Below are 15,510 nucleotides of genomic sequence, written 5' to 3'. Positions count from 1 at the left end.
TTTCCCCAACATCTCGCGAGATTTCACAAGCTCGTTCACCAGGGCCTGGAAAGTAATCGACTCTGACGACCCTGCAGGCTGGGCTGCAGACCTGGCCTCGGATGCTCCTCCACCCTTTTTCGGCATCTTTGGACGGCTGGAAACGCAGGTAAGTTAACTTTTAGAAGTTTCCTCGGACTCCTAGATCGCCGCCGTTTTGGATCCCCTATTGAGAACATTTAACCATTACAAAGCTATATGATCAAAATGTCATTGAAAACATGTTCCATTTTTAAGTTCTTCCAGAATATTTTTACTAATGAAATTTTCGAACTTGGTTTCTTCTTTTGAATATTAAACTGTAGACTGCTTGTTTTAGCCATTGTTTTTTCAGCAGCCGATAGTACTTTAACCAATGCTTCCAAATGACTGCACAGTTTTGTATTTTGCTCTAATGTTATGAATTGCATTTTAATCAACTTCCACGTAGCAACTCTACATTTGGGTTGGGGTATGACAACTCATTAACTTGCAGCTTTGCATTTGATTGTACCTCTTCAAGTATGTATTAGAATCATGGAGTCATAGAAATGTGCAGCATGGAAACAGACCCTTTGGTCAAATTTGTACATGCTGACCAGATATCCCAACCCAATCTTATCACACTTGCCAACACTTGGCCCATATCCCTCTAAACCCTTCCTATTCATATACCCATCCAGATGTCTTTTCAATGTTGTAATTGTACCAGCCTCCGCTACTTCCTCTGGCAGTGCATTCCATACACACACCACCCTCTGCGTGAAAAAAGTTGTGCCTTAGGTCCCTTTTAAATCTTTCCCCTCCCACCCTTAACCTCTGACTTCTAGTTCTGGACTCCCCCACCCCAGGTAAAAGCCGGGGGGGGGGGGGGGGTTATCTTTTCCACACCTCTCATGATTTTATAAACCTCTATAAGGTTACCCCTCAGCCTCCACGTATTCTTGGAGAATATTTCCATTCTCAAAAACAGCAACCATGAGGTCCTAAAGACAAGTAAAATATTTTCTCCATAATGTAGAACTCATGCCCGAACATTTAATACAAATTTTAGGAAATTCCAGTTTGTACTGTAATGTTGGAATTAGTCCACTCCATTTAGAAGGTGAACTTTCTGAAACCAAATCGTGCAGTTTGCATGCTATTTAACACAAGTAGTACATCTGCACTTCACAGAAATGCTCAGACTGAGTGAAACATTTTTGTGCAAGTTTTAAATATGCTAAAGCGGAAAGTGGATATTTAGAACCAAGCCATTTTAATGGTACAATAAATGATCTTTAGAAGTGGATTTACTGAGAAACAGAAGAGACTAAAGTGAGAAATGTATTTCTTCTCCAAGAAATAGAGTTCATCAGAGTTCAGTCAGTCTGGAGTTGGATGCACTACTTACCTTGAACACTGAACCATGAGACATATATATACTACTGCTAATTTTAAACTTCCAGTATTAGTTTATTAGCATATTATGATGTTGTGTCTGTGTACACAAAAGGTGATATATAGCAAAAATATTTATCATTTTCAGGTGACACTACCTTTTAAAATTTAGGGAAAATGTCTCTCTTGGGTGTGTCTACAGTTGTGTGGAGTACCCCAAATAACAACATTTGAAACTCACTCTTACATAAGGTTAAACTTTGTGTATATTGTGATGTACCTGACCCTGAATACCAACTCTTTCAGTTTTCAAGAACATTTGATCAGATTTCAGCCATCAAAACAGATAATTAGTTTAATCGAAAACTTGCTCCCAAATTTTCCCATGAAACAGTTGCAGCTATTAATCTCAATTTGTATCTCAGTGGTATTTAAAGCTTTTCCTTTCTCTCCACTCTGCATACCCATCCCTTTCCCTTTGAGTAAAGCCACCGTTTCAACTCAAAGGATACAAGAATGAAAGTTATTAATTGGCCATACCTCCTCTGGATTCCCTTTCCCTTCTTGTACTGTTTCAATTATTTGATCCGGATTTCTCCTCAGAGTTAGCTGCCCCCTCTTTGAATGTTTGATCCGATCATTCACTGGCTGTTTATAGACATCCAGCTGATTATAAAACACAGAAGGAGTTATGTGCTGAAACAAGGACAGGTGTTGTGGATTGTCACTTTTGCAATGCATGCACTGAATTAGGGTGTCGTGTGCCTACCTATGAGCCAAATGGCCCAGGTCCAAGTTCTACTGCTCCAGAGCTGTCTTGTAATAACTCTAATAATTAGAGAATATCTGCATACACTGAATTAGTGAAATATTTAAAACCATCACACTTTGTCATGCTTTAAAAACAGCAACGTTCCCAAAAGCAAATATGATTCATGAAATAACAGTGGATGTTGAATGAATATTCTAATTGCATGTGCAGATAAAGTCGCCTAACTCCTCTGACCTAAACAGTGTGGAATCTTTAATGCACATCCAGGAGAGCTTTCTGTGCCAGTAAATGGATAGTCCACCTCGAGATGGGGCAGTGCTATATCTAATCTTCAGGAATGAAATCAGTCAAGTAGTTGCCACTTCATTGGGTGAGCATTTTGGGAATAGTGACTATAACTGTGTAGGTTTCAAAGTCATTGTAGAAAAGGATAGTGCAGTTGTCAAGTGTCCAAATTGGGGAAGGCTAATTTCAATTTTGTTAGATAGTGGTAAACATAGACTGAGAGCAGTTATTTGCAGGTACATCTATATCTGAAAAGTGGGAGTCTTTTAAAAGTATTATAGTGAGAAGTCAGGACCAGCGTGTTCCTCTAAGAGTGAAGGGTAAAGGCAGCAAGTCAAAGAAACTCTGGCAAGAAAGCATATGTTCAAAAGTACAAAGGGTGTAGAAATTTTCTGAAAAGGAAATTAGCAAGACAAAGAGGGGTCACAAAATCTTTGTGGCAGATGGGATCAAGAAAAACCTAAGGCTTTTTAAAAGTATATTAAGAGTAAGAGGATTACCAGGATTATCAGAGACCAAACAGCCAACTTGTATGTGGAGTCAGTGGAAATGGGTGAGGTCTTAAGCAAATATTTCTCATCTTTCTTCACAAAGACCAAAGATATTGGAGCCAGGGATATCGGTTGGAACAGGGAGGTTCCAGAAGACCTTAGATTTAATAAGGAGGAGTTATTAGATGTATTAAATAGGCATGCAGGTGCATTAATCCCCAGGCCCTGATGAGATGTATCTTAGGCTGCTGTGGAGGCATGGGAGGAGATTACTGTGGCCCTGATGTATATATTTAATCATTTGCTGGCTATAAATGAAGTGCCAGATGACTGCAGGATAGCTAATGTAGTTCCTTTGTTCCATAAGAGCAGCAGTGATAGGACAGGTAATGACAAACCAGTTCAAATGACATCAGTGTATGGAAATTGTTGGAACAAATTCTGAAGGACAATCAATTTTGGAAAGGCAGAAATTAATCAGGGATAGTCAGCACAAATTTGTTTCAGTGAGATTCTTTATAACTAATTTAGTTCAGTTTTTTGAAAAAATGATAAAGGTAGTGCAGCTGATGTGATTTACTTGGACTTCAGTCGGGCCTTTGAAAAAGTCTTATGTGAAGGCTGGTCCAGAAGGTAAGAGCTTACAGGAGTCAAGGCAAGTTGGCAAACTGGATCCAAAACTGACTTACAAATAGGAAGTTGGGCAGCTGTTGCTTATGCCCAGTTCTTGTTGAAAATGTGTTTTAGAGCAGTTTAATCTTTGCTTTTCGTTTTGAAGAAGGCCTTAAAACAAACACCCAGCTAGCATTCTAAGAAGGTGAGTGTGGATTTCTTTTTTCACACCGTTCAGACAGCTTTCCTGCTCCTGGCATTTCTACTCATGAAAAGCAAACGTTAAAAGAAAAATTGGAGCTCCCATTTTTCAAGTGTTCAGACACACCAAACCAATGATAATAGATAATTAGACAACTTGACTTCATTAACTGAAGTATAGAGCATAAGACCACAAACTGCATAAATTATTAGTTCATAGAGTACTATTTGCAGCTCCAACCACTACACTCGCAGAAAGATGTGATTTTATGAGAGGGTATAGATATTTGCAAGTAGGTTTCCAGGACTGGAGAATTCTGGTTATAAAGAGAGATTGGAGAGGTTAGGACTATTTTCTTTGGAACAGATAAGATTGGGGTGACCTAATTTAAGTATATAAAATTATAAAAGATTTTAGGAGGAGTGATAAACCTTACTTCCTTTGGTTGAGGAGGCCATAACTAGAAGCATAAATTTAGGGAAGGCAGTCAGAGGGGTTCAAGGGGATTATTTTTCACACAGAGTGGTGATAACCTGGACCTATAGTTCCTGGAAAGGCAGAAACCCTCAACGTTTGAAAAAGTACATGGATATTCACTTGAAACATTGTAATGTGCAAGGCTACAGTGGAAAAGTGGGATTAAGCTGGATGGCCACTTATCGAACAGTATGGGTATGATGATTCTGAGTCTATTTAAATAGAAGGCTGTATTCAATGCAGTTAAAATATGTTCAAAAACAAGTACGTTTTAATGTAACTATAAAGCAAAAGTTGCGGGTTTTTAATAATCTCTAAATCAGAAAACAGGTATACTGTTTCAAGCCTTTAAGGTCATTTTAAAGCACCCACTTTGCAATAGCAATGACTGGTTGTGTATTTTGAAGGTCAAAATGGAATACCCAAAGTTTGTATGTCATTTAAGAAAGGTTGTTGAAAAGAGAACACATCCTGCTTTCAAGATCCTTCCCAATTGGAAATGCATAATTAGAATTCACTTGCACACTGCTCACAACTTGCTGACTATAAAATGAAATGGTTGAACAATCAGAAGCAGAGGCAGTGTGTGCCCAATTTCCAGTCTGCACTGCATAGCCTTGCAAAATGACACAGACGCCTCTATATATTTCAAAACACTGGTGAATTGGAAAGCCATAACTATGAAAAGCAATCAAAACTTGATGAAATATTTTATAGCTATTGATATGACACATGTGAATTCCATGGGACAACTCAAATGTGCCAATCTGCTGATATTTCCTTGTAATACCCATCCAAATACTCAATTTCTTTTCCTGTTCTATCAACTCTATTATGCATAACTCAAACCAGTAAGCATTTTTTTTTAACCCCTTTTCCATTCTGTTCAACATAACTACACTTGAAAGAACAAGTTAGTGTATCTCTGTTCAGCTTCTGTAGAAGAGCCATACAACAACCAAAAACAATGTTTTCTGGACTCCAGTATTCATTTTTAAGAGCTGTTAGGATCTGGAAGATAAAATAAAAATCCAGATTTCAAAGTGAACATCTGTAGATGAAGTTAATTTATGACACCAATAAAAAAAAGGAAAAAGAATCCATGTACATTTTCTATTGAGAGTAGATTTATAGCAGCTCCTTGAAAGACTTGGATGAAAGATGGTAGTAGCGTGTAGCCCTGACAGTTCAAGGTACTTCCAAAAACTTCTGCCAATATTCTCAGGACCTGCACGTATGAGAAGATATTCATTGCTTTTTTTTTGCTGAATAATCTCTTAAGACATCATTTAAAAAAAAATGTCATGGTCTGTATTAAAATATGTATCACTTCTGCTAGATCACCACTAAGCCTCATAAACATTAATGAATTTAATAATTTAGCCATGGCAAAAGTATGTTTTGTATTGTTTACAAGGTTTTACAGATGCATTTTGATAATGATCCATATTAAGTTTTTTGTAAATAATACTGATCTACATAAATAAACCAAGAGTAAGGCAAATAATCCCTGTCTACATTACTTAAAGAATTTCCTAATCAAAATTCTGGTCAATTGATCACTTCTTGCATAAAAAGGAGCATGTTATGTGGGGACTGAGTCATATTTAGATGCTTGAGTTCAAATTCAGCCCGGGATAAAAAAGAAATCTTATCATTCTGACAACTATCAGCAACCTGAATTTATATTTAAAAAGCATTGCTGTGCTTTTATCATTTTTGGCAAAGTTGACTTTATGGCTATCCCTAAAGGGACTGGAGAATTATCCATTTTGAGACGACTGGAGTCATGTATGTGCCAGACCAAAGAATAAAGCAAGTTTGCTTTTCTCAAGTACAAGTGAGCCAGTTGCATGTTATCAATGACAATGATCCAACAGTTAATTGACTTTATAATTCCAAATATTTTTTGAAAATGAATTTTAAAGTCTGAAATTATCCTTGTAGGGGTTGATATAATGTTGTGCAGTCCTCCAGTTTACAAATTCTGTAACTTAAACACAACACCACCATATTCCAACCAAGGCTGAGTAGTCTAATTCCAATTTCAATGATGTTTGTCTAAAGTTATTAATTAACTTGTAAAATATTTCTGTAGTGATTTATTTGAGAAACAGTTTGACAGGGCTACTTTGGCAGCATAACTCGTCTTTATTTTTTTTAAATTTTATTACCTAGCAAGGTAGGCAATTGTAGCTCAAGATTTCTGATATCACTTCCTGGATTGGAGATTCTTTTAAGCCTAGAGGGAGAGGTTTATTTGTTTCAGTTTTACTTTGCTTTGGGTAGTACTGTGCTCATGAGAAGAGGAGAGTATAATAAAACTAAATTACATAAGAGTAAGGAGTTTGTGATAGTCCCAGTCGGAAAGTGTTGGGATAAAACCCTGAAGAGGGCTTTATTGAGTTTGTTTAAACTCAGTTGGATGATGGTCTCAGGAATACGCCCATCAGAGGTTAAGTCCAGGAGTTTGAATCAACATATCCTTCAATCTTTCGAGGTGATAGAGAAGGGAATTCCATTGGGAGTACTGGAGAGGCATTGCTGTTGGATGCTACACAAGGGATGTTGATTTTTAAAAATCTTATAATGGAATGTTTTGGGATTATACTTTGTGTGTTTAAAAGTATTTGAATTTGTACCATAAGCAAATAGATTAATTCATTCTATTTTCTTTTCTTTTTATTTAATAAACTTGTTTTATTGTTAATACAAAATCTGCAATATTGTGTGCTCCTGTCTCGGTGAGAAACCACCTTGTAAAAATCAAACCAAAACAAAACATAATCTAGCAAGCCAGATTTCAGTCTGGGATCTGAGTTGTCCAGTAATAACATCAGCTGGGATCATAATCCTGTCATATCCTGCTAAAACTATACACTTTCCTAGAGTTTCAGTCCCATCAAAATCCTGTCCAGTTGTACTAGTGATGAGAAGGTGCCAGTGTTGGACTGGGATGGACAAAGTTAAAAATCACACAACACCAAGTCATAGTCCAACAGATTTATTTGGGAGTACTAGCTTTTGGAGTGCTGCTCCTTCGTCAGGTAGCTAGTGGCGCAGGATCATCAGACACAGAATTTATAGCACAAGATCATTGTATCATGCAACTGATACGATATATTGAACAAACCTAGATTGCTATTAAGTCTTTCATCTTTTAGAATCAGTCGCAAATTTCGATTTATTAGTATATAAATCTTAGAATTTCTTTCACGTCACATTCCCGAGATAACTTAAGGTTTTATTTAAAAAGGTGACATCGCAGCTCAGACAATGCATTAAAGGTGTGAAGTTAGAGTCTGTCTGTGTTCCAATCTTGAGTCAGAGTGGTTCTATTTCCAAAGTAGGAATTTATAAAATATCACATGGATTGACTGCCGACAGATTGTGTGCTTTTGAGCAAAATAGAATGTATCTGCAAATACAATTCTGCAAATGCAAATTTACCTCATAGACTTATGTGTGCATGCATGTGAGGGAGAGAGACTATGTGGGAGATAGTGTGAGTGCATGTGTGTGTGCACGCGTGCATGCTTGGTAGAGTGTGTCTGTGAGTATGACGGAGTATAAGCCTGTGAGAGGGTGTATGCTTGGGTGTGAATATGGAGATATGTGTGTGTGTCTGAGAGAGCATGTGTATGAGAGAGGGTCTGCGTGAGTGTGAGTATGTAAGGATGTGTGTGTATGCATGCTTGTGTGTGAGGGTGTGTGAAAGAGTGTATTGTGTAGTCGGGTCACCTTTAATGTGACATGAACCCCAAGTCCTGGTTGAGGCCATCCTCATGGGTGTCGAAGTGGGCTATCAGCCTCTGCTCAGCCACTCTGCATTGTTGCATATCCTGAAGTCCACCTTGAAGAACGGTCACCCAAATATCCGAGGCTGAAAATCTCTGACCGCTGAAGTAGCATTTCCTGACAGGGATGGAACATCCCTGTCTGGCAATTGTTGATGGTATCCATTCATCCATTGTCATTGCGTCTGCTTTGTCTTGCCAATTTACCATGCCTCGGGGCATCCTTGCCTCCAGCGTAAGAGATAGACAACATTGGTCGAGTCACATGAGAAGCTATGCATACATGGTGGGTGGTGTCACCCGCATAATGGTGGTATCCATGTAGACACTCTGACACGTTTTGCAATGGTTGCTATGACAGGGTTCTAAGGTGTTGTGGTCAATGCTGTCCTGAAAGCTGGGCAGTTTGCTGCGAACAATGGTCTGTTTAAGGTTTGCCGGTTGTTTAAAGGTGAGAAGTGGATGCGTAGGAAAGGTCTTGGCGAGGTGCTCATCCTCATCGATAATGTGTTGCAGGCTGTGAAGAACATGTGCTATTCATTCTGTGTTTTATGATCCTGCCCCACTAGCTACGTGATGAAGGAGCAGTGCTCTGAAAACTAGTGCTTCCGAATAAACCTGTTGGACTATAACCCGGTGTGATTTTTAACAGTTGTACTAAGGTTTCCCTACATTTATACTCCATCACCCTTACAATAAAGGCCAACATTCTATGTCTTCTTAATTATTTGCTGTATCCTCATACTAATATTTTGTATTTCATGCACGAGGACACTCCAATCCCTCTGTAATGCTGCATTCAGCATGCATTGATTGCTTTTTCTTTCATTTTGTTACAGATTGTTATACCTTCAGAGAATACTCACAAATACGTCAAATGCAAGTTTTATTTTGTAAAACTACTGTTCGGGCTGCTCATAGCTGAAACAGCACAAAATGGCTGAAAGTGGGTATCAGTTGACTTAAAATGGCGAAGGAAGAATTTTAGCTGAAACAGCAGCTTCAATAGTCTGCTATTTGAAGCTAAAGTACAAACAAGAGCAATTGTAACCTTCATGGAGGAAGCATATCCAAGGTTACAAGATCAAGATAACACACAATGGCTCTTGTGAAATACACACAATGAACTCTGGTTAAACTGAAGCAGATGCAGCTGCTTGTATCGATATGGTTTGATAAGGTACATCCTTGAGAAATGTTGATAGAAACTCCTTTTCAAGTTCATCCAAAGTTTGATATTTAGCATGGGATAGAAAGAAAGAGACTGACCTAATTACTTCAGAACTTCAGGTATACAAGCATTAAGTGATTTCCTGTAGATATACAGTCGAAGGCAGCTAGAAAAGGACCTTTCCTATGAGCAGAAATTATTGCAGTAGCCTAAAGTCTGGAAAGTAACTGAATATAATGCATTGTGAAGGCCCAAAGGTAATGAATAAGGGTGTCTGTTAAACATCATGAAATCATAAGATGAGCTAAAGATGAACTGGCAAATAATTAACCTGATTGAATGTTTTTATAATCAATTAATATTACAATTGGTTTGTATCAGCCAAAGACAGTCTAAAAGTAAATCTATAACAAGTGTACATTTTCATTTGTTCAGTGGAGAAGCCCCTCGCGTGCACAGAGATTTTCTCCCCGTCGATGCACAACAATAAACACTTTGATGCTGGAAGTGAACCTGGGTGTCAAGTGATTGATTTCGTCATTCTGACCCAAGACTATATTCACATTTACAAATTAACAACCTGTGTTTGGAGTCAAAAGATATAGCTGAGATTTTAAATAAGTGCTTTGCATCTGTATTCACTGTAGAGAAGGAAATCAGAGCGAGGGACTGTGATATATTTGAATTAATTAACACTGAGGGCGAGGAGAGATTAGCATTTTAGCAGACTTGGAAATGGATACACCCCCAGGTCCACACAAGATGTATCCAGGCTGCTGTGGGAGGCAAGGGAGAAGATTGCAGGGGCCCTGACATTAATTTTCAAATCCTCTCTGACCAAAGGAGGAGTGCCAGAGGACTGGAGGACAGCTAATGCACTGCTGTTATTCAAGAAAGACGATAGGGATACATCAGGAAACTGCAAGCTAATAATTGACTGCAGCAGCTGTGTTACGGAAACTATTGGAAAAATTCTGACAGACTCCCATTTGGATAGACAAGGACTAATCAAGGAAAGTCAGCATGGTTTTGACAAGGGGAGATTACGTCTAATAAATTTGACTGAATTTTCTGAGGAGGTGACAAAATGTGTAGGTCAGGGAATGCAGTTGATGTAGTCTACATCTTTTTGAAAATTGATTAAGAAGCTAACAGTCCAAGCGATCCAGGGCCATTTGGTAAATTGGATGCAAAATGGGCTTAGTGAGAGGAAGTGTGGGCGGCACGGTGGCACAGTGGTTAGCACTGCTGTCTCACAGCGCCAGAGACCCGGGTTCAATTCCCGCTTCAGGCGACTCTCTGCGTGGAGTTTGCACATTCTCCCCGTGTCTGCGTGGGTTTCCTCTGGGTGCTCCGGTTTCCTCCCACAATCCAAAAATGTGCAGGTTAGGTGAATTGACCATGCTAAATTGCCCATAGTATTAGGTGAAGGGGTAAATGTAGGAGAATGGGTCTGGGTGGGTTACGCTTCGGCGGGTCGGTGTGGACTTGTTGGGCCGAAGGGCCTGTTTCCACACTGTAAGTAATCTAATCTAATCGAAGCAGAGGGTGATGATCAAATCTTGTTTTTGTGACTGGATGCCTGTATCCAGAGGCATACCACTGAGTTCAGTGCTGGGTCTCTTGTGATTTGTTGTTTACATTAATGATTCAGACATGAATGTAGGATGTATGTAAGTTTGCAGATGACATAAAAATTAGTGGTGTAATAAACAGCAAGGAAGAAAACCTTAGATTCCATGATAATATAGAAGGGCGGTTCAGATGAACTGAACAATGGCAAATAGAATATAATCCTGAAAAGTATGAGGTGATGCATTTTGGGACGACTAATAAAACAAGGGAGCACATGTTGAATAGTAAGACCCAAAATAATACATAGCACCACCTGTGCTTGGCCAAAGATTCTTGAAGGCAGCACCACAATAGACAAGGTGGTTGAGAAGGCATTTGGAATAGCTGCCTTTATTAATCAAGAGATTAAATACAGAGCACGAAAGTTATATGGAGCTGTATGTACCATTAGTTAGGCTACAGCTGGATTACTGTGTGCAGTTCTGGTCAGCTCACTATCGAAAGGATATGATTACCTCAAGAGAGTTCAGAAGAGATTCACCAGGATGTTGGCAGGGCTTTACCGATTTAGATATGAAGGGAGATTTAAATAGTTTGGGATTGTTCTCCTTAAATAGAGAAGGCTAAGGTGGTGTGTACAAAGTTGTGAGGAGCATGGAAAGAGTAGAATCATTTCCCATAGTAGAGGGGTTAATAACTAGGGGCCACAGTTTTAAGTTAAGGGCCAGGAAGATTAGAGGGGATTTAAGGAAAGAATTTTCACCAAGAGGGTTGTAGATATCTTAAGCTAAAACAGTGGTAAAAATAGGAACCCTTAAGACAATAAATAATTATTTAAATGAACATTTGAACTATCACATAGAATAACTAGTAGCCATGCTGAGAAATGGTATTAAAACAGATGATGTTTAATGATTGACATTGACATGATTGGTCAAGGGGCCTCTTCCTGTGATTAGAAATACTATGAACATCAGGTGCAAGCAAACCATGAGACTGATACACATCCTCCTCCATGGTGCAGTGGCAGCAGGGTGTTCTTCTACAAAACATTTTGCAGCAACTTGCCAAGATTCCGTTGAAAACACTTTCAAAACCTGTGACCTCGAGAATATTGGAAAACAAGCCTAATCAGTACATTCCCCTACAAGTCAGATGTAATCATGACTTGGAACTATACCAATGTTCTTTACTTGCATTAGGTCAAAACCCTGGAACTCCCTTGGAATTCAAGATGGCAACTCTTGAACCACATTCTCAAAAGCAATTAGGAATGGGCAATAAATGCAGGTCTTGTCAGCAATGTCCAAAGTTCATAAACAAGTATTTATAAAAAAACACATTTAGAGGTCTTGCTTAGTAATCACATGTTCTTCTCATTTCCTTGTCCTGAAAGCTTGAATAAAGCCTCTGCCTGAACAGACTGAATTATGTCCATCACCACTCTCCTACTCCTTCATTAAAATAACAATTAAACTCATTGGTCTGGGTGTTTTGGATGGTGGGGTTTCCCACCCTGCTGCATAAACATTCAACAGGGAATGTCTTTCTGCCTCACAGCTATACAGGAAGCATTAATTGTCAGGAGACAGGATTTCCATCAACAGTTAACAGGGAGTCTCCCTGCTGCCAGCTAATCAGATTGGCTAGCAGCTATGTGCTCTGAGAGCACTGGAATACGACTTGGCAGGCATGACAAGCAGTCCCCAGATCCAAAGCCTCAGAGTCCAGGACCAGCTAAGCGCAAGTGACCTCAAGGTGGGATTGGAAAGTGAAGCCAGAGGAGGTGGGGAGGGAGAGGTGAGTTTCTTGTTGGATGGAACAAAGGTGAAAGGAGAATCATGGGGGGGTAGAGGTCAGGAAATGTGGAAAGGAGGCTGGTGAGGGAGGCATCTGCACCCTTTCCCAACCAAAGAATAAACAGGGTGTGTTGTTCCATTTCTCCACCAACCCTAAACTCTTTGTGATAGCCTCAAAAGCAAGTGCGGCAGGAAGCAGCCCATTAATGTCCAGTAATTGCCCTTTTAAAGGTCTCAATTGGGGTGAGGGTAGGTGGGTTGGCTGAGACTATGGTGGTAAAAACAATGACTGCAGATGCTGGAAACCAGATTCTGGATCAGTGGTGCTGGAAGAGCACAGCAATTCAGGCAGCATCCGAGGACAGGCAAAATCGACGTTTCGGGCAAAAGCCCTTCATCAAAGGGCTTTTGCCCGAAACGTCGATTTTGCCTGGCTGAGACTATGTCCATCCTATCGTAAAATTGTGGTAAGGTGAGGACTGGGGGACGGCAGAAGGGAGGGTTTTAGCGGCTTTCCCCTACAATTCTCCATTTACCTCTGTTCCCTCCAACAAGAAACTCACCTCTCCCTTCCCACCTCCTCTGGCCTCAATTTCCAATCCCACCTTGAGGCCACTTGCATTTAGCTGGTCCTGGACTCTGGGGCTTTGGATCTCGGGACTGCTTGTAGTGCCAGCCCAGTCCTATTCCAGAGGTCTCAGAGCACACAGCTGCTGGGCAATCTGATTGGCTGGCAGATTTCTGTGGTGAGCCGATAAACCTGCTAGATTTTGACCATTAGTGTGACTTCTATATCAATAATAAAGTTAAAACTCACACAACACCATGTTATAGTCCAACAGGTTTAATTGGAAGCACTAGCTTTCAGAGCATTGTCCCTTCATTAGGTGGTTCCACCCTGATGAAGGAGCAGTGCTGTAAAAGCTAGTGCTTCCAATTAAACCTGTTGGACTATAACCTGGTGCTGTGTGATTTTTAACTTTGTTCACCCCAGTCCAACACCGGCATCTCCAAATCATATCAATAATAGGCTGGCATTACAGACTCACGAGGAATTATAAAGAGACACATTATCAACTTTTTTTCAAATTTCAAGTAAGAATGTGTGGAACTGGAAATCAAATGTACCAGGGTTAAGTGACTTGAGACACTCTAATTTATTCATTGGAGAGAGTTTATAAAACCGCAAAATAAATTAACTTTAATTTTTGTGGAGCTAGAAGGAATATTAGATACCCTCTCCTATGTCCATGAAATGTCTTCTGGCTCAAAGCTGCCTACTTAGAAAATGGCTTCCCTCTTAAGATCTTGACCTGCCACCCAACACAATAACAGTATGAGCCAATATCTTATCAGCAAACAGTAGCAGCAATCCAAACCCCAAAATATACATCAGTGTCCCATATAGAGGGTCTATTAAATGAATGAACAGGAAATATATTTTTGACCAGCAACTGATTCAGGGAAGTACATTCATCAAGGCAACAGGAAAACACATCAAATTAATGAAGGAACCTTTAATGTGCATCAAAGCACTCAGTTACCATCTTATTAACCACTTAGCACCAATCTGCACTTTCAGAGCAGCACTGTTAAATTATATGCGCAAATCCTTGACGGGGTTGACCCTACAATTTTGTCACTCAAAAGCAAGTTTGCTACCCGCTGAGCCTCATTCAAGATTTGTACTAATTTCAAGATTAAATGACAATTTACATCAATTGAATTTTAAGACATCACACACTTTTCAGCAAAATCCTACAGAGATAATTTGTAGAACAACTTTCACTTTAAAAGGCTAATGCGATCTTGCATTCAGTATTACATTTAGTGGGACAGCCAATTACAAATATTATGGCAATTTGTAATGAATAACTATTATGCACCAGATGTAACTTCTGACAATAATGCTATAAAATACACTTTAAAAACAAACCTAACTCAGTTATTGATCTATTTATTAAAATCACAATTCCGTTTTTAGCTGAGAGGTATAAAAATAACAAGTTTCAATTGTTATTGGAATCTAATATCTTGAGAAGAATCACTGACACCACAATCAACACAGGATATAAATAAAACAAAGACCTAATTAGGCACATCAATGTATTAATTGCAGTGATCTGTAACGTATAATAAAATGCATTAAAAGATTACCAGTTACACCTGCATTTTGTAATGAATACATGGAATTAATTCCAAAAAAATCATACTTTACTACATTAAAGCAATATAAAAATAGTTCATGAAAACAAAATCATAATTGTCAAATAACATATACACAAGCAAGTTAATGAATGTTTTCTGAAATAGGAACAAAACAATGTTCATGGAATTAAATCAGATTGCAAGCACTTGGTTACAATTTTATTTTGCATCAAAGCTTACTGAAGATTCATCACTTCATATTACAAAACTTCAGATTCTGCTGGACAATCTGCTCTAGGAAGCTCATTATCTGAGTTTTGCAGCTGGGATTGAAAATCCAGCCATTTTGCATTTGTAAAACTGTTGAGCCATCAAAAGTCCTGCAACTGTGTCTGTATTTTGCAAACTTACCAAGTGGGCAGCACCTCTGAGTGCTGTAGACTGTAAGGAAAGTTAAACGGAAAATCAGAAATCAAAATAATGAAGAATTAGAGCCGGCACAGAGAATCAACATCACTAATATAGCTTGTATAAACCCTTACTCCAATTAGAATTATGTTTCAATTAGAGTCATAAAGTTGATTTTCAATTTCCACCTGGAGCTGGGTTGACCATTTAAATATTCCAATAAGATTACAACCTTCACATTCAACCTGTTTGCAAGATACTGTAGAATGTAATCATAAAATCGATAAGGCTGATGTGCTCTCTCTGCAACAGGAGATCAGTAACTCCCAGGTTTCAACCCTTTCCCTCGTGACCAGGATTTTTTTCTCTTCAGGT

General features: G+C 39.0%; 1 protein-coding gene across 1 annotated transcript in view; it reads right to left on the bottom strand.

The window, feature by feature from the left end:
• Positions 1-454: 454 nt before the first annotated feature.
• nampt2 (nicotinamide phosphoribosyltransferase 2) overlaps positions 455-15,510 on the bottom strand; it is a 58,799-nt gene continuing 43,743 nt past the window's right edge. The window contains 6 exon segments of the mRNA XM_087994576.1: positions 455-549; positions 962-1,004; positions 1,939-2,064; positions 5,108-5,248; positions 5,346-5,465; positions 15,049-15,168. Of these exon segments, the coding sequence (XP_087850702.1) occupies positions 455-549; positions 962-1,004; positions 1,939-2,064; positions 5,108-5,248; positions 5,346-5,465; positions 15,049-15,168 (645 nt within the window).

This window comes from Chiloscyllium plagiosum, unplaced genomic scaffold (genome assembly GCF_037043375.1).
Source record: "Chiloscyllium plagiosum isolate Xiang-an unplaced genomic scaffold, Cpla_swu_hap1 HiC_scaffold_14, whole genome shotgun sequence".
Classification (NCBI taxonomy): domain Eukaryota; kingdom Metazoa; phylum Chordata; class Chondrichthyes; order Orectolobiformes; family Hemiscylliidae; genus Chiloscyllium; species Chiloscyllium plagiosum.
This window is presented reverse-complemented; position numbering and strand designations above follow the sequence as displayed.